The sequence below is a fragment of the Myotis daubentonii genome, chromosome 4 (genome assembly GCF_963259705.1).
Source record: "Myotis daubentonii chromosome 4, mMyoDau2.1, whole genome shotgun sequence".
Lineage (NCBI taxonomy): Eukaryota > Metazoa > Chordata > Mammalia > Chiroptera > Vespertilionidae > Myotis > Myotis daubentonii.
This window is the reverse complement of record NC_081843.1, coordinates 72,840,968-72,864,462: the sequence shown is the minus strand read 5'-3', so window position 1 is coordinate 72,864,462 and position 23,495 is coordinate 72,840,968. Positions and strand designations below refer to the sequence as shown.

Genomic DNA, 23,495 nt, shown 5'->3' with positions numbered 1-23,495 from the left:
AAATAATACTATGGAAAACCAAATTTGGCGTTATAAAAGGAAGTCTGGTAAGTAATATGTGTCAAGATATAATGTAAAGTGTAATACGCCGTTCTTAAACATTCGGAAGCTGAGTAGTGCAAAATCTCCCACTTAAAAAAAACAAAAACCACATCCAAGCCCAGCATGAAAAGGGAAGGCATTTTCTGCGCAGTTGCCTCAGTAAACTTCACAGTCTTCTCACCAGTTCCAAAACCTGCTTCCAGTTTTATTTTTTTCACTTGGAAATCCTTGTAATGATATTCCATCCACGGAACTAGTAACACTATAGAATAAAACGTAATACAACAGAATTATTACTACTAAGGTGCTTCTCATGAAATGAATTAGTAGATTTGAACAAATGGAATAAGAAAAATTAGGAAAGTTATAATTTACAATTCCTAGATTTATTAAATTTCAAGTCCCACCTGCGGTTGCCCTGGCAGAGCCAGACCTAAAGATTTTGGGGCCTCACCCTCCGCCTCTGTCTTCTCAGACCCCGGCCTATCTGCAAAACTACCTACCTTTTTTCCGACTATTTTTCCCAAAAACACAATTCGCGCGACACTTGAACAGCCCAGGACCGCGGAGCCTGCGCACCAGCCGCAGCCTCTGCGCCTGCGCATTCTCGCCACCCCCGCCGCTTCCACCTCCGTTTCCCAAGCTGCTCTCAGGCCGCGCTCGGAGACTGACGGCTCATCCCTCGTTCGCTGAGTCTTGTTTCCACGCCACCTGCGAAGGGTCAGCCGCGGTGCCCACGTCTCAGCGCTTGCGGACCGCAGGCGTCTGTCACCATGGCAACGACCGCTGGGGGCCCTGGTAAGCGCCAGTCCCCGCTCCGCAGAACGGGCTCCGCGTCCTGCCTGCACTTCCTTGCCCTGTGCGTGGGAAGAATGGGGGAATGGGACACTTTGAGAGACACCTCTGGCAGCGCCCCTCCCTTTTTTGGATCCTGGCAATCCGCATTCTCAGCGCGCGTCCACAATCCATTGGCCTGGAACCTTGGTTCTGCGTGGGTGTTAAGAGGGGAAAAAACATTCTGACGACAAAGAGTGGCAAGAATATTGCGCCCTACTTTGTGTTTTTTAAGAGAAGTTTTAGGCTCATAGGAAAATTGAATGGGAGAAACAGATTCCCCATATATTCCCTACCAGGATACATGCATAGCCTCCCCATTATCAACATTCCCCAGTGAGCAGTACAATTGTGAACCTGCATTGACACATCATAACCACCCAAAGTCCAGTTTACCAGGGCTCACTCTTGGTGCTGTACATTCTATGGGTTTAGATACATGTATAATGATATGTACCCAATCCTATGGTATCATACAAAATAGTTTCTCTGCTCCCAAATACTCTGTGATCCAACCCTTATCCCACCCCAATCCCTGGCAACCACTGATCTTTTTACTATCTCCATAGTTTTGTCTTTTCCAGAATGTCATATAGTTGGAATCATATATTATGTCACCTTTTCAGATTGGCTCCTTTCACTTAGTAATATGCTTTTAAGTTTCCTGCATGTCTTTTTATTATTTGATAGCTCATTTCTCTCTTAGCATCAAATAGTATTTCATTGTTTGGGTATGCCACAGTTTACCCATTCACCCTTTGAAGGGCAGCTTGGTTGCCTCCAAGTTTTGGCAATTATGAATAAAGCTGATGCAAACGTCCGTGCGCAGGTTTTTGGACGATAGTTTTCAGCTCCTTTGCGTAAATATCAGAGTACAACTGGATCATATGGTAAGAGTATATTTAGTTTTATAAGAAACTGCCAAACTATCTTGCAAAGTGTCTGCATTATTTTTCATCCCCACCAACAATGACTGAGAGTTCCTGTTGCTTCCCATCCTCACCAGCATTTGTTATATCAGTGTTCTGGACTTTGGCCATTCTAATAGGTGTGTAGTTGTGTTATCGGAGGAATGCATGGGTGTTTTGGTTTTTTTGTTTTTGCTAGTGGGAGTGGAGTCCTTAGGATATCTCAAGAAAAAGAATTTTCTGAGACTCACATGGAAGGATGAGTGATCTTTATTTGTGTGGAATTACATCTCTGGGTTTGTAAAGTCCCATTTCCCTTAAACCAGTCCTGGAAGATGTGCATCTGGGGATTCAGTAGAGCTAAAAGCAATGCCAGCATCCAAAGTTTCCATTCCATGATGGAATTGGGTCCAGTACAGTAATAGGCTAGTTACAGTTATTCAGTCCATTGTTTGGGGTCCACATGGCTCTGGGCCATGTGGGCAAATGCAGGGGACCCAAGAGAGTACACCCCCTGCAACAAGAGTCCCAAGAGATCAAGAAGCAAACTCCTTTTAGGAGCTTAAGTATCTCAAATCTTCAGGTGCTTGAAGTAGCCACACCTACTATAGCTAATGACCTATTCCTAGGTGTGATTGACAGGCAAGTACCTTCCCTATTTCATCCAGACTTTACTGGGCTTTATTCTAAACTGCAGCTTTCTGGTAAAGCTGCACAGATGACACATTCATAATATTTGGCCTTCTCTTTGCTTCTTCCCAGTTATTATAACTAGGTTATATTACAACTAGAGGCCCAGTGCATGAAATTTGTGCACTGGTAAGGCGGCTGCTGGCCAGCCGGTACTCCCTACCTTCCCCCGGCTGGCCCCACCCCCTGGGCAAACTCCTGGGCAAACTCCCAGTCGAGGGGACAATTTGCATACTACGCTTTTATTATATAGGGTGGTATCAGTTGTACTTTGTTGTTTTGTGTTTCTCTTGTGACACATGATGTGGAACACCTTTTCATATGCTTGCCATCTGTTTATCTTCTTTGGTGAATTGTTTGTTGAGGTCTTAAAATTGGATTGTTTTCTTATTGTTGAGTTTTAAGAGTTCTGTGTATATTTTGGATAACAGTCCTTTATCTGATGTGTCTTTTGCAAATATTTTCTCCCAGTCTGTGGTTTGTCTTATTCTCTTGATGTTGTCTTTCCCAGAACAGAAGTTTTTCATTTAATTAAGTTCACCTAATTCATTATTTCTTTCATAGATGGTGCCTTTGGTGCATAAATAAAAAGTCATTGCCATACTCAAGGTCATCTAGGTTTTCTTCATATTATCTTTTAGGAGTTTTATAGTTTTACATTTATGTCTATGGTTCATTTTGAGTTAATTTTTGTGAAAGGTCTAAGGTCTTTGTCTAGATATCATTTTTTTTGGTTGTGGATGTCCAGTTGTCCCAGAACCATTTGTTGAAAAGACTGTCTTTGCTTCATTGTATAGCCTTTGCTCCTTTGTCAAAGATCAGTTGATTATATTTACGGAGATCTATTTGGGGGCTCTTCATTCTGTTCCATTGATCTGTTTATTCTTTCACCAGTACCACTCTGTCTTGATTACTTTAGCTTTGTAGTAAGTTTTGATGTTAGGTAGTGTCATTACTGTGTTCTCCTTTAATATTTTGTTGGTTCTTCTGGGGGTTTTTTGCCCTCCATATAAAGTTTAGAATCTGCCCTGGCTCGTGTGGCTCAGTTGATCAGTTGTCATCCCATGCATCAAGAGATTGCTTGTTCAATTCCTGCTCAGGGCACATGTTCAGGTTATGGACTCAATCGCTGGTGGGGGCGTGCACAGGAGCTGATCGATGTTTCTCTTTCACATTGATGTTTCTCTCTTGCCTTCTCCCTTCCTTTCTCTCTGAAAATCAATAAGCTATTTTTTAAAATTTAGAATCAGTTTGTCAGTATCCATGAAATAACTTGATGGGATTTTGATTAGAATTGCTTGGATCTATAGGTCAAGTTGGGAAGAACTGACATCTTGACAATATAATCGTTTTATTTTTGAACATGGATAATCTCTCTATTTAGTTCTTTAATTTCATTCACCAGAGCTTTGCAGTTTTCCTCATATAAATTTTGTACATGTTTTGTTAGATTTATACCTGAGTATTTCAGTTTCTGAGGTGCTAATGTAAATGGTATTATTTTCCATTTCAAATTCCACTTGTTCATTGTTCATAAATAGAAATTCAGTTGACTTTTGTACATGAACCATGTATACTTCAACCTTTTTAGTTTAAATTTTTTCCTGACTGTAAACATAATGCATGATCATTATAGAACATTTATAAACTATTTTGAAGTAGGAAAGGAATCCACCTAATGATAATACTCAGAGGCCCCCAGAGTAACTTTATGGTACATTTTTGAACAATTCTGACTTTTAAGAAAATATAGTTAAAATCATAGTATATTTGCCATCATATACTATATATCTCTTTTTCAAAGTTTCACTATTTAAAAAACATACAAACTAGTTTTTTAAAGCATTAGTTTTTAGTGACTTAGAACAACACAGATTTGTTATTTTATAATTCTGACGTGGGTCTCACTGAACTAAAATCAAAGTGTCAGCATGGCTACATTCCCTCTGGAGCAGCGGTTCTCAACCTGTGGGTCGCAACCCCTTTGGGGGTCAAACGACCCTTTCAAGGGGTCGCCTAAGACCATCAGAAAACACATATATAATTACATATTGTTTTTGTGATTAATCACTATGCTTTAATTATGTTCAATTTGTAACAATGAAAATACATCCTGCATATCAGATATTTACATTACGATTCATAACAGTAGCAAAATTACAGTTATGAAGTAGCAACAAAAATAATTTTGTGGTTGGGGGTCACCACAACATGAGGAACTGTATTAAAGGGTCGCAGCATTAGGAAGGTTGAGAACCACTGCTCTCGAGGGTCTGGGGGGAAAAATCAGTGTAACATAACTTTGAGATGACTCTGTATCTATATATAGAGATTTGCCTCATTCTTTTTAATGGCTGCTTAATGTTCCATTCCCTGGATATACTATAATTTATTCAGTGTATTTACTGTTGGTGGATATTTAGGTTATTTTCCCCTTTTGTTTTTACAAACAGTGCTGCAATAAATATCTTTATATCAAATGTGTCATTTCCCACATGTAAGCACATCTGTTATGGAATAAATTTATGAAAATTTATAAAAGTGAAATTTCTGTGTCAAAGGATAGATGTATTTTTCTATTTAAAAATCTTTTTCCTTTTTTTCTTCTTATTGAGGCAATTAGCACACCTTACAGTTCATTCATTTTTAAAGCATACCATTCATCCGTTTTTTAGTACTAGTATATTCAGAGTTGGTATATAATCATCACCACAATCAATTTAAAAACATCACCACAGAAAGATGTAAAAATAGGGGAAGGGACATACGTGAACTCCCTGTATCTTTCACTCAATTTTTTTTTTGTAGAGCTACTAGTAAAACTGTTCCCCTCAAAGTCTTAATTCAAAAAATTGCAACTAATTTTGCCTTTCTCTTGGCCCTATCTTCAGAGTTATAGCCTACTTAAAATAGAATTAATGTCATAGATAATTTGAGTCATCTTAAAGTCTATAGATATATACAGTTGTGGCTAAGTACAAGGTAGCAATTTCATCCATTAACAGGGCAAGGAGAACTTTTTACTTAAATTTTTTTTAGTTTCTGGAGTCATGGTATTTTATTATTAGTATATAGGTTATCCTTATAAAAATTTTGACTGCAGTGTGTTTAATAGTTGAATGGTACTGTGGACCAGTATATACCATTAACTAACATTTACTTTTTTTCTGGTAACATGCATAATTACCTTTTTTGTAAGGCTTCTAGTGTATCTCTAAAACTTCATTGTTGACATCCACATTAGTCACATATTTTATCTTGAGAATATACTATGATTAAATTATTTTTCCATTGTTGGACATGTCTGTTATAGCCAATAATTAATGTGCCTTCTAAAAATGCCAAACTTAAATATTTAAAATACGATGGCCATGTATTTTCATCTAAAAGTCTCTGATTCTATTACATATGCAAAATAGGGCCTAGTGTTTTGGGTAGGAAATTGCTTGAGGGATAGTGGATGCTGCAGCCTAATTCTTTCCTTTATTCTATAGTCCCACATACAGAGTGGTTGCTGAGTCCCATATATGTTATTTTGAAGTTATATGCTCCTCTTTTCTGTAATCAATTTTTACTTTTCTTTAAAAAAAATACATTTTATTGATTTTTTACAGAGAGGAAGAGAGATGGATAGAGAGTTAGAAACATCGATGAGAGAGAAACATCAATCAGCTGCCTCCTGCACACTCACCACTGGGGATGTGCCCGCAACCAGGGTACATGCCCTTGACTGGAATCAAACCTGGGACCCTTGAGTCCACAGGCTGACGCTCTATCCACTGAGCCAAACCGGTTTGGGCAATTTTTACTTTTTCTTAATGTGTTATCAGCAGTTTATGATGGCTGGCCATTTTTAGTTTTTTAACTGTTGTTAGGCAGAATTAATAAATAACAGAAGACACAATCTCCTGCATAGGGAACTTGCAGCCATTTGGCAGGCACTGAAATGTTTAAATAAAAGAACAAGAATTAGGGAGGTAAGATTATAGATAACTGTTTTCATTGTTTTTCAGCTTTTTCTCATTGCTATTGTAGGATATGGCATAATTTGGGATAGATCTGAATTCAAGTGGTTTGGTCTCAGTTAACTCATATTTTAATGTTTAATTAAAATAAACTCTGGTCTGCCAAAAAGTAATTATAGATATGGGGAATTATATATGTTTGTACATGCTAGATAAATCTGTGAATATTAACTCAGGTATTTACTTAGTCATTCATATAAATGTTGCTGAGACTCATAATCTGAAGGTAAATATGCTTAACTGTGTAATTTAAGGTTCTAAATTGTTAATGTAAATATGGAATGGGGCTTTAGGTGGAGAAAACAATTAAATGTACAAAATTTAGAAGCTTTTAATACAGCTTTGGCTTAACATGTTTTACTTATTTAAGGGGCCTTGAATCCATATGACATAGTGTGAAAATTCCTGCTTTAAAATATCTGTGTCTTGCCTGGGTTTTTTTTTTTCTTTCTACATACTTTTTCATGCTTCTGAGATTCAGACTATCCTATATGTTTACTAGTTATTACTTACATCATATGTAGCATGTTTATATATTTATATATATTAAATACCTGCCATATCACACTTGTTCTCATTTTTTAAAATCTCATGTTTTTCTTCATTGAATTACTTTATTCTCTCTGCTGTGCCCTTTTTTATTAAAATTATTTACCCCATATAAAACAATCTATTCTTTTTCATGGAAATGCTGTTATTTTAGGATCTTGGAGTGAAAATATACTGCAGTATTTTCTGAGAAATAACCAGATCACCACAGAAGATGGTGCCCAGATCACCTGGTATCATGCTGCTAACCATAAGGCACAAATGAATGAGGCACTGAAAAGTAAGTCAGTGCAGTTATTTATATTTACATTGGGTAATAGATGAATCCAACTCTTTAAAAAATATCTGAGCATATTTGCAGGTACCAGACACCTTTTATTTTTCTCAAAAGGTCTGGCATCTTCTGCAGTCCCTATTTTGTAAGCATTAACTTCTTTTATTTGGACAGGTACTGCCCACATGATAGAGGCTGATGTCCTCCTTCCAAGTGAGGGATCTGACCATGGCCAGCCGATCATGGCCCATCCTCCTGAAACAAGTAGTGATAATACTCTCCAGGAATGGCTGACTGAAGTTACAAAAAGCAATAAAGGCATCAAGCTGGATTTTAAGAGGTATTTATACAAATATATTCAGTCTTCTGGTTGTTACAGAATAATTTTTTGGGGGGGAAAGTTAATAGCCTTTCATATCTGTTCCTGACTGACTAACTTTGTACTTTTATCTAAGTTGAAATGGAATTGCAGATTGATACATTCTAGGAATGGATCTAAGACCCACTGAGCTGTTTAAAGTTAATTTTTATAAAGGAATTTATTGTAAGTGACCATATGGTAATACAACAGTAAATTTACAATGCTACCTTTGTTAAAAGGTAGTCCGGAAGAGAAGGAATTGAGAGAATTTTGTTGAGGTAGTTAATGCATATTCTACTTGATTTATGTTGTTATATTTGTGTATAGGGGATTATTTAGATTTCTTCAATAACTGAAATATTCCTTAAAAATAGTATTTTGGAGGCATTGATAATGAAGAGCAAGATTAAGTGCCGTTTCCTTCCCTGTAGCTTTCATAGTAAGTTTTACTTTGCTGGTATTTTGGTAGTGTGAAAATTATAGGTAAAGCTAGAAATATATTGGGTCACCATAGAAGCTCACCATAAGCACTAAAGCAACTTCTATGAAAATCTAGGATTTGTGGTAAGCCTACTTCATCTCTGAACAATATTTTTGAATTGAATGATCTCAAGAAATTAATAAAGATTTGGAAATCTGCCTGGCTGGTGTTTCTCAGTGGTTGAGCATCAACCCATGAACCGGGAGGTCACAGTTTGATTCCTGGTCAGGGCACATGCCCAGGTTGTGGGTTTGATCCCCAGTAAGGGGTGTGCAGGAGGCAGCTGATTGATGATTCTCTCTCATCAGTGATGTTTCTATCCCTCTCTGCCTCTCCCTTCCTCCCTCTGGAGAAAAAATAATATATATTTGGAAATCTTATTCATAGAGTTATTAAGAGGACTCTAGTCATTGTTGTGGGGCTAAATATACCAGTAAACCTCCTTATACTGTTGGTGAATTCCAGAGCTATTTGCAGTAAATGGAAAAACTTTTAAGATGGTGAATATTCCAATTCCGTTTAATTGACAAAGAAATTTAGTCCCAGAGCGGTTAAGTGATTTACTTAAGGACAACAGCTGAGCTTGGCAGCTGAGCGAGGACCAGATTTCAGGTTTCCTGGAGCCAGTTCAATATGCCATGAAACAGTACTTGATCTTTAATGCCTGGTGACTCGAAGTTTTAGAGCTCCTTGCCTTTTCGTGTGTTTAGTTTTTTGTATGTTTATTATTGCCCCTGGAGTTATTCCCTGTGATGTATTCTTTGGCTCCTTGCCAGTCAGATTAGCTCATTTATTTTTTTAGGTCTATATATTTATTGATTTCAGAGAAGAAGGGAGAGCTAGAGAGAGATAGAAACTTCTATATTGAGAATCATTGATCACCTGCCTTCTGCACGCCCCCTACTGGGGATCAAGCCCACAACCTAGGCATGTGCCCCAACCAGGAATCAGTTCACAGATTCATGCTCAATCACTGAGCCACACCAGCAGGGCAGCTCATTCATTCTTAAACATTGACAGCTACCAGAAAAGGCCAGTAAAAAAAAGACTTTTTGGTAATAACATATTTGAAGGGTGTTGCCCGTCTGCCTAGAAATTGCACTCTGAAGCAAAACTCTTCACCTTCTCAGTAAGAGAAGCTGAATGACCTTTTAGTCAAAATTTACTAGCTCTTGTTTTGTACATTGAAGTTAACTTGTTCAGTAATAATATTAACTAAGTAATATATGATGATTTAAAATTTTTATTTGGAGTAGCAAACTCCCCTGTGTTTTAGCAAAAATTATTTCCCCTTAGAATATAATTTTAAATGAGTTATTGTAATTTTAAGTGTGATTTTAATTATGTCATCCCTAATTTCTAAATGAATTTAATAGAAAAATAGGATGTGATACTCAGAAGTTTGACATACAAGTAACTTTTTAGGAAAAAGAATCTATTCTATAAAAACAAAGTTTAAATTTTTTTCTAGGGATTTAGAAAAGTACTAAGCAAAGAGAAATTTTAGATAGTATTTTGATCAGGACTTCCCTCTTCAAATTATCAGTGTGGCAAACCTTTAAACAGTCCTTTATGGGAAACTTAATACTAATACATGTAAGAACTGAGAATGTAATTAGAATTACATGGAATTTATAGTTTAACTAGAGGCCTGGTACATGAAATTCATGCATGAGAAGGGTCCCTAGGCCTGGCCAGCGATCAGGGCCAATCTGTGGGGTGACTGGCAGGGCGTTTGGGGCCCCCGCTGGCACCTGCCTTGTCTGGCCTGGCGCCACCAACTCACTGTCCCCACCCCCTACCGGTCAGGGCCTGTGGGCAGCTCGTGCATTGAGCATCTGTCCCCTGGTGGTCAGTGTGCATCATAGTAACTGGTCATTCCACTGTTCCGTCAATTTGCATATTAGGGTTTTATTATATAGGCTTGAGAGGGATGTGTCATTATACAGGATTTACAATATTGGGTCTTCCAGGCTTTTCCTCCACATATACTCCTTTAGGATTATCTTGTCAAGTTCTAGAAAAATAAGAACTATAATAACAAAAGTGTTATTTCCTTTAGTAAGGTTTTATGTTTTACTTAATGTAGGTTTTGTTTTTCATATTTAAGTGTTTAGTAAGGGAGAGTATCATTACTTTTTGTATTAGTAGTCTATATTAGTGGTAACTAAAATATTTACATATAAAATAGAATATGTATATTAAATTCTTGCTTCATTGTGTCTTGTGTCATAGTTTCTTATTGCCACAGTGCTTTACATGTAGTATATGCTGATGGAATTTCACTTATATATGCTGGAGGAATTTCAATTTTGGGGAGAAAATTCTGTTTGACACTAGATATTGTCAGATGGAAAACCAATGTTAAACAGCCCTATGTCAGCTTTCTAAATTGAGGAAGCCTAAAAAGTTCCCCCAACCTCTGCAAACACCAGATTTCTTAAGAAATCAGAGTCCTTTCCAGAAAAGAGTTTCAGGGTTTCCCCCTCTGCTGCACCCAGGAGGAGCAGAACCCCATAGGACTTGCAGACATGCAAGCTTTGGAATCACAGGTATAAGGTGCTTGCTACCAAAAATGGGGAATTTGTAGGAAGTACAGTGTCAGATGACCAGTATTGTCGTTTTAACATGGTATTGATACCCTTCAAGGCAGAGTGCATTTGAGACAGAGAAATACAGCATCTGCATTAGAATTTGCAGTGTTAGAGTTTATTAGTCCACTAAGATCTAGGGCCTCCAATAAAAAAAAGAATGAAATCTTACCATTTGAGACAGCATGGATGGACCTAGAGGGTAGTATGCTAAGTGAAATAAGTCAGACAGAGAAATACAAATGCCATATGATTTCACTTGCATGTGTAGTCTAAAGAACAATATAAATGAACAACAAAACAGAAACAGACTCCTAGGTATAGAGAATAGACTCATGGTTGCCAGAGGGGAAGGGCATTGGGGAACTGGTGAAAAAGGTGAAGGGATTGAGAAGTGCATATTGGTAGTTACAGAATAGTCATGGAGATGTAAAGTACAGCATAGGAAATATGGTCAATAATATTGTAATAACTATGTATATGCCAGGTGGGTACTGAAAATATCAGAGGGAACACTGTAAAGTATATGATTATATAGCTACTATGCTGTACACCTAGAAACTAATACAAAATAATCCTGAATGTTAATTGTAATTGAAAAATATTTTTTAAATTAAAACAATATATATATAAAATCTAGGCCCTCCATTCCAGGGGCAGAAGAGTGGGGAAAAAGAGCTTACCACATGGGAGCAGAGTGAAAGGCTAGCGGCTGGTCTCCTCTGCTTTTAATGCACAGTATCCTTGCTCACTAATAAATGTGACCCAAGAAATAATGGGATTATCAGTTTCTCTTCGTAAAATAGAGGGCCCATGCCGGGAGCCGGTCCATGCTTGCTGTTTCAAGGGACCTGGCATATATGGCATACTGTTCTTAATATGTTTGCTCACCTTCTTAGCACTATGTGTTTTAACCAAGGTCTCTGAGAAAGGTTGTTTCCCCAGGTAGGGATTTTCCCCTGAAGTTAGGGAGGGAATAAAACCTCTTAACTAAGTGCCAGGCGGGTAATTAATCACTTTAACTACGAACAATCATGCTTAAGCTACATAATCTTTACTCCCTGGAATGGAGATAAGAAACGCCCTAACCTTTGGAATAGAGATTGATAGGATTGGAATCAACTGGTATGAATACAGATGTAACAAGACAAAACTTAGAAGAGAACCAAGAGAGACAGAACCTAGGCACAGAACCTACACAGAACGTTCTCTAGAGACAGAAGAACTTCGCTGGAGAGAACATGGCAAAAGATCCTGGACAGAAACTGGCCTCAGAACCTAGAGACAGAACCTAGCGAGAGAACATGGCAAAAGATCCTGGACTGAACCTGACTACAGAAATTGGCAAGAGAACCTGACTAGAACCTGGCTACAGAACCTGGCTGGAGAACCTAGCGAGGGAACTTGGCTACAGAACCTGGCTGGAGAACCTGGAGAACCTAGCAAGAGAACATGGACACAGAACCTGGCTGGAGATCCTAACCAGAACTTCGCTGGAGATCCTGAACAGAACTTGGCTGGAGATCCTGGCAAGAGATCCTGGCTAGGCTGCTGATCAACTGAATGCTGTCTCTGTGTCATTCCTTCTTCGCCGACTCCGTCCATACCTTTGGGGACCCCTGGACCTGCTGGGGTTGGACCCCAGCAGGCCCAAAACGAGTGGAGTGAAAAGCGGTAGAAGCATAAGCAGAAGGATGCCAGTCCCTTAGGAAGAAAGATGGAAATGTGGAGAGGGGATGCTGAATGTTTTCCCCCCCAACATCCATCTTTCAAGTTCTTAGCCTCCCATCACAGTAGTCACTAAAAGCTAATTTTCTTAGAAATCAAAATAGGCCTTAAAGGGTCTGAAATGGTTCAGCATTATAAGTAGTATAGTTTCCAGAAAAGTGTATGTATACATTTTTTAAGAGGAAAAATTATATAGTCTGAGTAAAACCTTATTGTTTCAAAACCTCTAGGTCTATCGGTCATTGACAACAAACTGTGTTTTCAGTCTGGCAGCTGTAGAGCCAGCCATGATGCTCTTGGAAAATGTGAAGAAGCGTCTGAAGCGTCCTGTGTGGATTAACGCTGATATTCTTCCCGGTCCAAATGGAAACAGCAGAGTAGTGGATGCAAAACCTTTTATAGACACTGTGACTTCCTTCTTTCCAGATGTGACCTTTTCCTTGGGTTGGACAACAGGATGGCATCCTGAGAAAGTTAATGAAGGTAATACTTTTTAAAAATGTATTTCTTGGTGGTCAAATTAAAATATACTCCAGCCCAACCGGCATGGATCCGTGGTTGAGCGTTGACCTATGATCCAGGAGGTCACGGTTCGATTCCCCGTCAGGGCACGTGCCCTGGTCGCGGGCTCGATCCCCAGTGGGGGGTGTGCAGGAGGGAGCTGATTAATGGTTCTCTCTCATCATTGATGTTACTATTTCTCTCTCCCTCTCCCTTCATCTATGAAATCAATAAAAAAAATATTTAAAAAATATATAAATACTGAAAATATAAAAATACCTTTAATACAAAACCAAAAGCACATTCCACAAAATCTAAGAGCCTAATGGAGAGAAAGGTCTAGCGCTAAAGATACGTGTATGATTCTTCTTTCTATTATTTCAGTAGACACTTCACTCACTGGTGACATTCTGTCACCAGCTTCCATGGGAAATATTTATTGGCAAGGTCTAGATGAAAGCTGCCTCTGTACATACTTTAAACAAATCCCAAGTTGGTCTCTTTGAACTTGTAAAACATTCTATAGTCTTTTTTTTTCTTTTTACTGTGGAGCAAGCTCCCGTTGTTAGATGAAAGATAAAAAATAAAAAAAATGGTTTTAAGAGCTTTCCATGTGATTTGAGGCCAGAAGTAGGGCGAGTGTGAGTACTGCTCCCTGGACATTGGAAGGGGCTCCCATGTAGGGTGCTGGGGCCTTGGTGCCCGCCTGCTCTCTTTGGCTGGATAAGAGTGTGGGAGGCCATGCACTTCTTTCTCCTCTAGGCTCGATCTCTTCTTTCCTTCACATGTTTCTACAGAAGGACCTGATATTTTCAGCTTCTCTTTTCTGGCTGAAACTTATTACACTATTTGAATTCATCTTTCTATTTCTTCATACATCCCTAGGTAGTAATTTCCAGGTAAACAGCCAGTAAGCCATCAGATGCTATGGACACTTGTCCATGCGGTTAAAATGAAGAACTAAGAAGGTATTTAGGACCTATGGAGATGTGAGCTTTTATCCTGTGTTTAGGGCATTCATTTTTTACTTTTTTACTATTACTGTTTTTATTTATTTTTATTAAATGTATCGGGGTGACATTGGTTAATAGGAACATAGAGGTTTCAAGTGTACATTTCTGTGATACAAGATCTATATATTTCACTGTATGCCCACCACCCAAAGTATTATTGTTTTAGATAGGAAGTTTTTTAGTCTAACATGAGATTTGAATAACTACTATCTAGTGACATTTAGGTTATAATCTCTTGGACCAATAATTGTTATGATTGAGAGAAAAAATAATATGTATAATATGTTTTAACTTAATTCTACTTCAACTTTCTAATCATTCAAATTTTTATTAATTTCATTAAAAATTATAACATATAATTTAAAGTGTTTAAAGAAGGTAAACCAGAAATGATTTAGTATCTTGCTTACTAATTCTGAACTTCTTTTAGTCACTGTTTAACTCAGACTTTAACCTCAGGCTTGAATTGAGTTAAACCATATCTGGGTCTTTAAGTCATGTTGGTGTTGAATTATTTAAGGTTGCTTTCCCCCACTGGCCTCTTGTCATTACCAACGTGTGTTTTATCCTCCCTTGCTTCTTTTGCCACAAATTTTATAAAGAGATTTTATGTTTTTGTTAATGGAAGTATAGCTTCTGTTAGCAATAATGTTAAGTGTAGCTTCTGTTAGCAAATTTTCTAATTAAAGATGTATAATTTTTTTCAGATTCAAAAGGAAAGCAGACATTTCCCTTCTTTCATGAGAAATTTAACTGCTAACCTAACATATTCACATAGGCTTTCTGTAAAATGCTCTTTTACTGACCAATGCTTTTTTACAACCTGCTTTTGATAGATTCTGGGTTATTTTAGAAATACAATTTTTTTTTCTAAAGTTTTATAAACAGTTAGGTGTGATTTTTACAATGTCCTAGCATGATTGAAAGCACATATATAAAAATCTACCACTATGTCTATTTTAGGTAAAATGTATTAGAAATCTGGACTAGCCAAAAGCTTAAAAATTGAAGTTAAATGTCACCCTGATAAATTAAAGAGTAATAAGTAAATAAACAAATAAAATTTAAAAATTTCAAGCTAATTATTACTTAATTACCTAACCAACACCTACTAACCATCTTTCTCTTAGAAAAGAAAACGTAATTAACATAAATGGAAGATCTTAGTTTATAGGGACTATTAATGATGAGGAAGTGCCTAAAAGTCTTAGAATCTTTAAAGTAACTACTGTGTCAAAATTTGCTTTTTTTGCACTTGAAGTATTAGTAAATTCTTTTTTTTTTTCATTTATTGATTTTAGAGAAAGAAGAAGGGGGAGAGAAGGGAGAATATTTTTATTGTTCCACTTATTTATACATTCATTGATCGATCCTTGTATGTCCCTAACTGGGGATCAAACCTGCAACCAGAATGGTATGTAACCAATTGAGCTACCCAGCCAAGGCATTTTTTTTTTCCTCAGATTCGCTGTGGATTACTTGTGGCATGATTTTATTATTTTTTTATTTTTTTTTATTTTTTAATTTTTTATTAGATTTTTTTATTTTTATTATAAGATATTAGAAATGTGTCCTCATCCCCCCCATTAACACCCAACCCCCCCTCCCCCCCGCCCCGCACACTCATGCTCCCATCCCCCTGTTGTCCATGCCCATTGGTTTGGCTTATATACATGTATACAAGTCCTTCGGTTGATCTCGTCCCCTTACCCCCGCCCTCCCCTACTTTCCTTCTGGGGATTGATAGCCTGATCCCTGTTTCTCAGTCTTTGGATCTGTCCCTTTTCATCAGTCTATGTTGTTCTCTATAATCCACAAATGAGTGAGATCATGTGGTATTTATCTTTCTCTGACTGGCTTATTTCACTTAGCATAATGAGCCAATGATACCACCGATAAGGGTTTAATTTCCAACATTTACAGGGATCTCATGAAACTTAACAAAAGGAAGATAAACAATCCAATAAAAAAATGGGCAACGGACCTAGATAGACACTTTTCGAAAGAGGACATACAGAAGGCCGAAAGACGTATGAAAACATGCTCAAAGTCACTAATTATACGAGAGATGCAAATCAAAACGACAATGCGCTATCATCTCACACCTGTCAGAATGGCTATCATCAACAAATCAACAAACAACAAGTGTTGGAGAGGATGTGGAGAAAAAGGAACCCTTCTGCACTGCTGGTGGGAATGCAGACTGGTGCAGCCACTGTGGAGAACAGTATGGAGCTACCTCAAAAACCTAAAAATGGAACTCCCATTTGACCCAGTGATCATACTACTAGGAATATATCCCAAGAAACCAGAAACGCCAATCAGAAAGGATATATGCACCCCTATGTTCATAGCAGCACAATTTACCATAGCTAAGATTTGAAAACAGCCTAAGTGCCCATCAGCAGATGAATGGGTTAGAAAACTGTGGTACATATACACAATGGAATACTATGCTGCGGTAAAAAAAAAAAGGAACTCTTGCCTTTTGCAACAGCATGGATGGAACTTGTGGCATGATTTTAGATTTAGCTTTCATCTACATTTTCAACCCAAAATATTTTCTTGCACTAAGTGATATTTTAATTCTATTTGTATTCAAATGAAAGTTTGCATGAATTACCTATGAATTTACATATGTAATTTAGTTTTTATTTAATTGACTTTAGTATTCTAGTAGAAAAGTTAAATTTCTTTCTTTTGCCCTAGCTGGTTTGGCTCACTGGATAGAGCATCGGCCTGGGGACTGAAGAGTCCCAGGTTCGATTCCAGTCAAGGGCATGTACCTTGGTTGCAGGCACATCCCCAGTAGGGGGTGTGCAGGAGGCAGCTGATCGATGCTTCTCTCTCATTGATGTTTCTAACTCTCTATCCCTCTCCCTTCCTCTCTGTAAAAAAATCAATAAAATATGTTTTTAAAAAAATTTCTTTCTTTTGATTTCAGGTTATAGTTGGACAATGGTGAAAGAGATGGAATGCATATGCAATGAACTAAGTCAGCCTGTAACTTTTCCTGTCAGAGCAGCATTAGTCAGGCAGTCTTGTTCTCAGTTTCTTTGGCTGTTAAAGAAATCAAACAGGTATGTATAAGTTTAACAGCATAGAGTATGCATGTGAGTGTGTGTGAAAGACAGAGACAAAGGATGGAAACTAATTATGTCAAGACGGTGTGTGTAGGAGAGGATATGAACACTGATTCTGTAAGCATATAGACTCCCTCACCAGAGTGAAGCTTCTTAATGAGCCTTAACATTGTCTCTTCCTCAGTTTTTGCACATAATAGGTGCCCAGTAAATGTCACTTTTTTCATTGCTATACATTGACAAAGTTTTAAGCAGATAAAATAGTTACCCTCTGAATTCTATAATAATTTCAGAAGTCTATTCCATGAAAACTTTTTTTTCATCCTCACCCAAGGCTATTTTTAATTGATTTTTTGAGAGAGAGGGAGACAGAGAGAGAAAGAGAAAATGAGAAACATTGATGTAAAAGAGAACAATTGGCCGCCTCTATGAACCCTGACCAGGAATCGAACCCACAACCCTTTTGGCTTACGGAAGGACACTCCAGCCAACTGGGCCACCCGGCTGGGTTCTTTGTCTTTGAGGCTTAGTAATTTTACTAGACTGTGTCTCCATAAGGACCATTCTGTACCTTATGGAGACACAGGGATGTGGACTTCTTTTCACTATGTAGATTCAAATGTTATTTTCTGAAATATTTCTGTGAATTATATTTTTACATATTTGTTCTTTTGTATTTGTAACACTATGATTTCTCTTTTAGGGACTCCTATTATGAATATGTAAATCTCCTTTGCTTATCTTTGTTATCTATTATTTTCTCTCTAGTCTCTCCTTTTATTTGCATTTTATTTTATTTGATTTTATAATTTGTCTTTTCTGTCCCTTACTGTATTTTCAATAATGTCTTTTCTTCCTTGTATACCTTTAGATTTAATAGTTTTTGTAATAGTATTAATTTTCCATTTCTTTCCTAAGATCTGCCAGTTAATGTTTTACCACCTCCTTTCTGTTGTCTTGCATTTGAGTTCATATCTCTGCTTTGTGCTCTTTCTTCAGAGGCAATTGCATCAATTAAAAAATGTTTGGTTGTGGTTTTCATCTGTTTTGTGGCATTCTTTTTGTTCATTTGTGTTATCTGTTTCAGCTATCTGATAGTTGTTTAAAGATGAGGTATTTACTATTCCATCTGCCATTTGTTTTTTCTTATATTTTGTTGTACTGTCTTGTATAAAACCTCTGCCAAATTATTTTGATTATTCTACTTTAACGAAAGTGAGGTCTTTTAGATCAGCTACTTGTCCAGTGCTCATATTTGAGAGGAACTAGGGCTATGGTTCTTATGACCCAGAGAGTCTAATGTGTGAGTTTGTTTAACCTTTAACTTCTCCCCAGTCAGTGCTAATAGGTGGTTGTAGTTTAAGTAAAATCTTTCATCTATTTCTTAAATTTAAAATGTTGGGTTTCCACAGCAGTGGCCTTGTTCCCTATGGCATTCCTGTGTAAAGTCTTTCCTTGTCTCCACTGCTTCTCAGGACCAAAGCTGATCCAGGAAAGTGTTTAGGTGGAAATTGCTCCTCATCTGTAAGTGGCGTTTGTAGGCGTCCTCTGTAAACTGCTACATGGGCGAACTCCATCTCCTTATATACCCGTCTGGCCTTAATGTATTGCTACTGGAAACCTTTTTTACCTGTTTTGTAATTTTCAGTTTCAGCTCTTTCTTAATTTCATTGAATATCAAGTTTCTGTTTTCATTCTTCTGTTCTTTTTGCTGCTTTTGGGTGATTCTTAGGAGGAAAGGGAAGCAGGGCTGACTTTAGGCTGCCATGTTCAAATAGGATGTTCCTACCATCCCATTTCTTTCATTATCTCTTGCCTCAATTTTCTCATCTTCCACTTCTTGTGTAGCCAATCACTCCCCTGAAATTTCTCATTTGAAGATCACACTTTGTTCAAGCCAAATTCTTTACCTCTGCAACACTTAATTAAGTACTTCTGGTCACCCCCTTCGGTCTGAAACTTCCTTGTCTTTCACCTCATGGCATTGCACTAAGTGGGTTCTTCTGTGTCTGTCTAGTTCTTCTTTGTTGTTGTTGATGATGATTTCTTTTTCTCCATCCTTAATGTTTCATTTCTCTTGACTCCATCTCTTTCAGAGTTTTCTTGTTTTAAATATGAAAGGTGAAATAATAAAGCTTTAATGGAATATAGCACTAGAAACTATCTTCACTACATTGGGCAAGGGGAAGAATTCTTAAACAAGATACAAAAATCACTAGCCATAAAGGGATATGTTTGAGTAATTTGAATACATGAAAATTCAGAAATTCTTTCTATCAAATGATACCATGAAGAGCATGAACAGGATAGACAGAATTAGGGAAGATTTTTATCTAATCTAATAAAGAGGGAATATGCAAATTGACCATCACACCCTCACAAAGATGGTGGGGCCTAGTCCCCTCAGCCCTGCTGGAGTCCCCCAGTCATTTCAGCCCCGCCGCTGGCGGCAAGCAGGCAAGCAGGCCTTGCAGAGAACGAGCGGACAGCAGGTCCTGCTTGCTTGCTTGCCCGTTGCTGCGGCAACTGGCGGGCAGGCAAGCAGGCCCCACAGAGAGTGAGCAGACAGCACGGCCTGCTTGCTTGCCCGTCACCATAGCGACTGGCGGACAGGTAAGCAGGCCCCGCAGAGAGCAGAGAACCATGGAGAGCAGGCCTAAGCCATCAGTAGGACATCCCCTGAGAGCTCCTGGATTGGAGAGGGTGCAGGTCGGGCTGAGGAACCACCCCCTGACCCCCACCCCCACACCCCGACTTTCCCGTGCACGAATTTCATGCACCAGGCCTCTAGTTAGATTCATAAAGAAATATCATTCTATTACTTATATATCACAATTTATTTATCTATTCTATCATTGAATGACATTTAGATTGATTCATGGTTTTATTGATTTTAGAGAAGGAGGGAGAGAGAAACAGCTGTGTGAGAGAGAAATATCAAATGGCTGCCTTCGCACACCCCCTATTAGGGAGTGAGCCCACAACTTGGGCACGTGCTCTGACCAGGAATAGAACAGGCAACCTCTTGGTGCATGGGATGATGCTCAACCTGCTGAGCCATACTGGCCAGAGCTGTTTCATGGTTTTGACTGTTACAAAAGATTGCTGCTGAGAACATTTACACACACACACACACACACACACACACACACACACACACACACACCTCATGGTGCACATGTGCCTGCATTTAGAACAGTTATATCAGGAGGGAATTCTAGGAATAGAATTTTTAGGTCTTAGGGTATTCATATTTTCAACTTTAGTAGATAATGCTAAACTATTTTCCAAAGAAAATGAATAAACTGTAGCTACATGATTCAACTTGGATAAATTTCACAATGTTCAGCAAAAGAATCAAGACCAAAAATTATATTCTATACCATATGATTCCATTTGTATAAAATTCATTAAAAGAAAAAATTAAACTGTTTTTTTTAGGGATGAATATATAGTTGGTAAATAAAGAAAAGCAAGAAGATGACTACCACAAAAGTCAAGGTTGTGAGGACTCCTGGGGAGAGGGAAGGTTGTGGTGGGGCAGTGACAAAGGTGCCTCTCGAGGTACTGGTAATGTTCTATTTCTTGACTTATTTTAGTTACACTGGAGTTAATTTTCTAATAATTTGTTAAAATGTACACATATGCATTTTTCCTACATATGGTATTTCACTATAAAAAGGGCTTTAAATATAAGACCTGAGAATTGATTTGAAGGAATACAATTCAAGATATCCTTCGGCGATTTTATTTTTCCTATTTCAGTTTAAGTACAACAGGGGGAAGATTAAAAGAGAGAACTCTAGAAAGCTCTGGAAAGCTTTTTTTTTTTTTTTTTTAATATTTTTTATTGATTTCTGAGAGGAAGGAGGAGAGATTGAAACATCAGTGATGAGAGAGAATCATTGGTTGGCTGCCTCCTGCATGCCCCCTACTGGGGATTGAGCCCACAACCCAGGCATGTTCCCTTGACCAGAATCGAACCTGGAACCCTTCAGTCCACAGGTGGGCACTCTATCCACTGAGCCAAACCGGCTAGGGCTGGAAAGCTCTTCTTTTAACCTCAGTTCACATCGTGTCTTTTTATACATTTTGTCACCATGGTGCTCAAAATCAGTAGATGCCTTATTAGCAAAAATAATAGATTTATAAAGTAGTTCTCATTTTCTTTTCTTTTCCCTGTTCTCAGAATTTAAAAGTCCATTTTGATTTGTCACATAATATTGCTATGGAAGAAAATCCAAAAGTACTTCCCTCTGTTACATTTCCAGAATGGTGTCACCATCCTTAAGGACAGGAATGTGTCAGTATAACAAGAATATGTGCCTTCGTTAGACTACTTTTTGGTCATTGGTAGAAAAAATGCTTTGGAGATTTTCCCCTGGATTTGACATGATTATGGGGAAAATAAATACGAAACTAACAGCTTTGCATTTCTCTAGACTCCAGTGCAACAGGAAAATGTCACTGAAATGAAAATATACAATTTATATAGCATTAAAATTCTGAGCATATTCTTTTTTTAAAATATATTTTTATTAATTTCAGAGAGGAAGGAAGAGGGGAGAGATATAGAAACATAAATGATGAGAGAGAATAATTGATTGGCTGCTTCCCGCACACTCCCCACTGGGGATTGAGCCTGTAACCTGGGCATGTGCCCTTGACCAGAATCGAATCTGGGACCCTTCAGTCCGGAGATCAACGCTCTATCCACTGAGCCAAACCGGCTAGGGCTGAGCATATTCTTATATTCATAACAAATCTGCATATATTATTAATGATTTTTAACTCCAGAAGTAGATCTAAATTTATTCCATTTGGTATTTTCAGTGACATCTTGTAGCATATCTCAGACAGAAATCCCCAGAAGGAATAGTGAAGCCACTTACAAAGTAAATGAGTGTTGGGGGTGTCAGTGGCACTTGTGTCTGTTCACAGCCTCTTCCAATTGTGCGCTGACTCTGGTCAGGCTACTGACGAAACCCAGGTTAGAGCTATAGCGTTTGTGTCGAGAACAGATTCCTTGATCAGCAGTGCAATCTCCTCAGTTCTTTTGTCCAAAATTTGGCCTATTTTCAGTGCTACTAGTCTGGGTTTCCAAAGCCATTTAACATTCCTGTAATTCAGATACAGCAGTTAGCTAATTTAGCACCAGCACTGTAATTTTTTTCCTCTTTAGTCCATTTAATGTTGATGAAGGAATGAAGGGATAATTTCACCATTGCTAATTAATTTTTTTTATCGGTGTGCATTTTGGTTGGAGACAAACTATTTTTAGGCTTATTGGAATTCCTCATCACTGTTTCTTATCTTCCACTTTTAACTATAGAATTCTGTTTTATTTTAATGCAGGTACAGCCTGACTATTTGGACTGGAAAAAATGATAGCTATTCCATTGAAGATTTACTTTGTATTAGAGACTATTTTGACAAAAAGCAAGTTTTCTATGATATCTCGGAACCACAAAATTGTGAATTTAAACAAGCCATTGGAATAAAAGTTAATCTCTAAGAAGATTCTTCTAAATTATTTGGTTTCATAATCCTTCTCTGCTTTGGTCTGAATTGATTACCATATAAATTGTGATGATTGAGTTATGCTCCAATTCATCCAATCAAAAAATACGTATTGAGTCCTAGCTGGTTTGGCTCAGCAGATAGAGCGTCGGCCTGCGGACTAAAGGGTCCCAGGTTCGATTCTGGTCAAGGGCATGTACCTGGGTTGCGGGCACATCCCCAGCAGGGGGCGTGCAAGAGGCAGCTGAATCGATGTTTCTCTCTCATCGATGTTTCTAACTATCCCTCTCACTCTCCCTTCCTCTCTGTAAAAAAATCAATGAAATATATTTTAAAAGAATACGTATTGAGTGCTTACTGTGTATTAGGCATATGTCCTTATAATACTGTACTTACCTAAAAAATTTGGAAAGAAGAGATTTCATTGAGCCTAATCTAATAATTTAGAAAAAAAATGATATTTAAAATGCTTTATAAAAAATAATTCTGATATACTGAAAATAAAAGAATCCATGTGTCATAATAGATATGAATCACATTTTGTTGGCACTTACATTCCAGAGATCCACAAAAATGTGGCACCCTCTTCCCATTTTCCTGGAGAATTGGTTGTTTCAGAGACTACAAAAGAGTAAGAAGGCTTCAGAAGTGTTTTTATTTATTACTTGAGGCCCAGTGCACAAAATTTGTGCAAGGGGCTTGGCCCTCGCAGCCCCAGCTTCATCTAGAAGGTCGTTCGGACGGTTGTTCGGTCTAATTAGCACATTAGCTCTTTTTTATATAGGATTATTATTACTTTAAATATATTTTTATTGATTTCAGAGAGGAAGGGAGAGGGAGAGATAGAAACATCAATAATGAGAATCATTGATTGGCTGCCTCCTGCATGCCCCCT

At 37.9% G+C, this 23,495-nt stretch overlaps 1 protein-coding gene across 1 annotated transcript; it reads left to right on the top strand.

Moving 5' to 3' along the window:
• The first annotated feature begins 663 nt into the window (after nucleotides 1–663).
• Nucleotides 664–22,598, top strand: FAM151B (family with sequence similarity 151 member B). The gene is made up of 6 exons (XM_059694217.1): nucleotides 664–840; nucleotides 7,203–7,328; nucleotides 7,497–7,662; nucleotides 12,749–12,966; nucleotides 16,942–17,077; nucleotides 22,436–22,598. Exons 1-6 carry the CDS (start codon nucleotides 816–818, stop codon nucleotides 22,593–22,595), a joined length of 831 nt encoding a protein of 276 aa, XP_059550200.1. The 5' UTR covers nucleotides 664–815; the 3' UTR covers nucleotides 22,596–22,598.
• The last annotated feature ends 897 nt before the right edge of the window (nucleotides 22,599–23,495 follow it).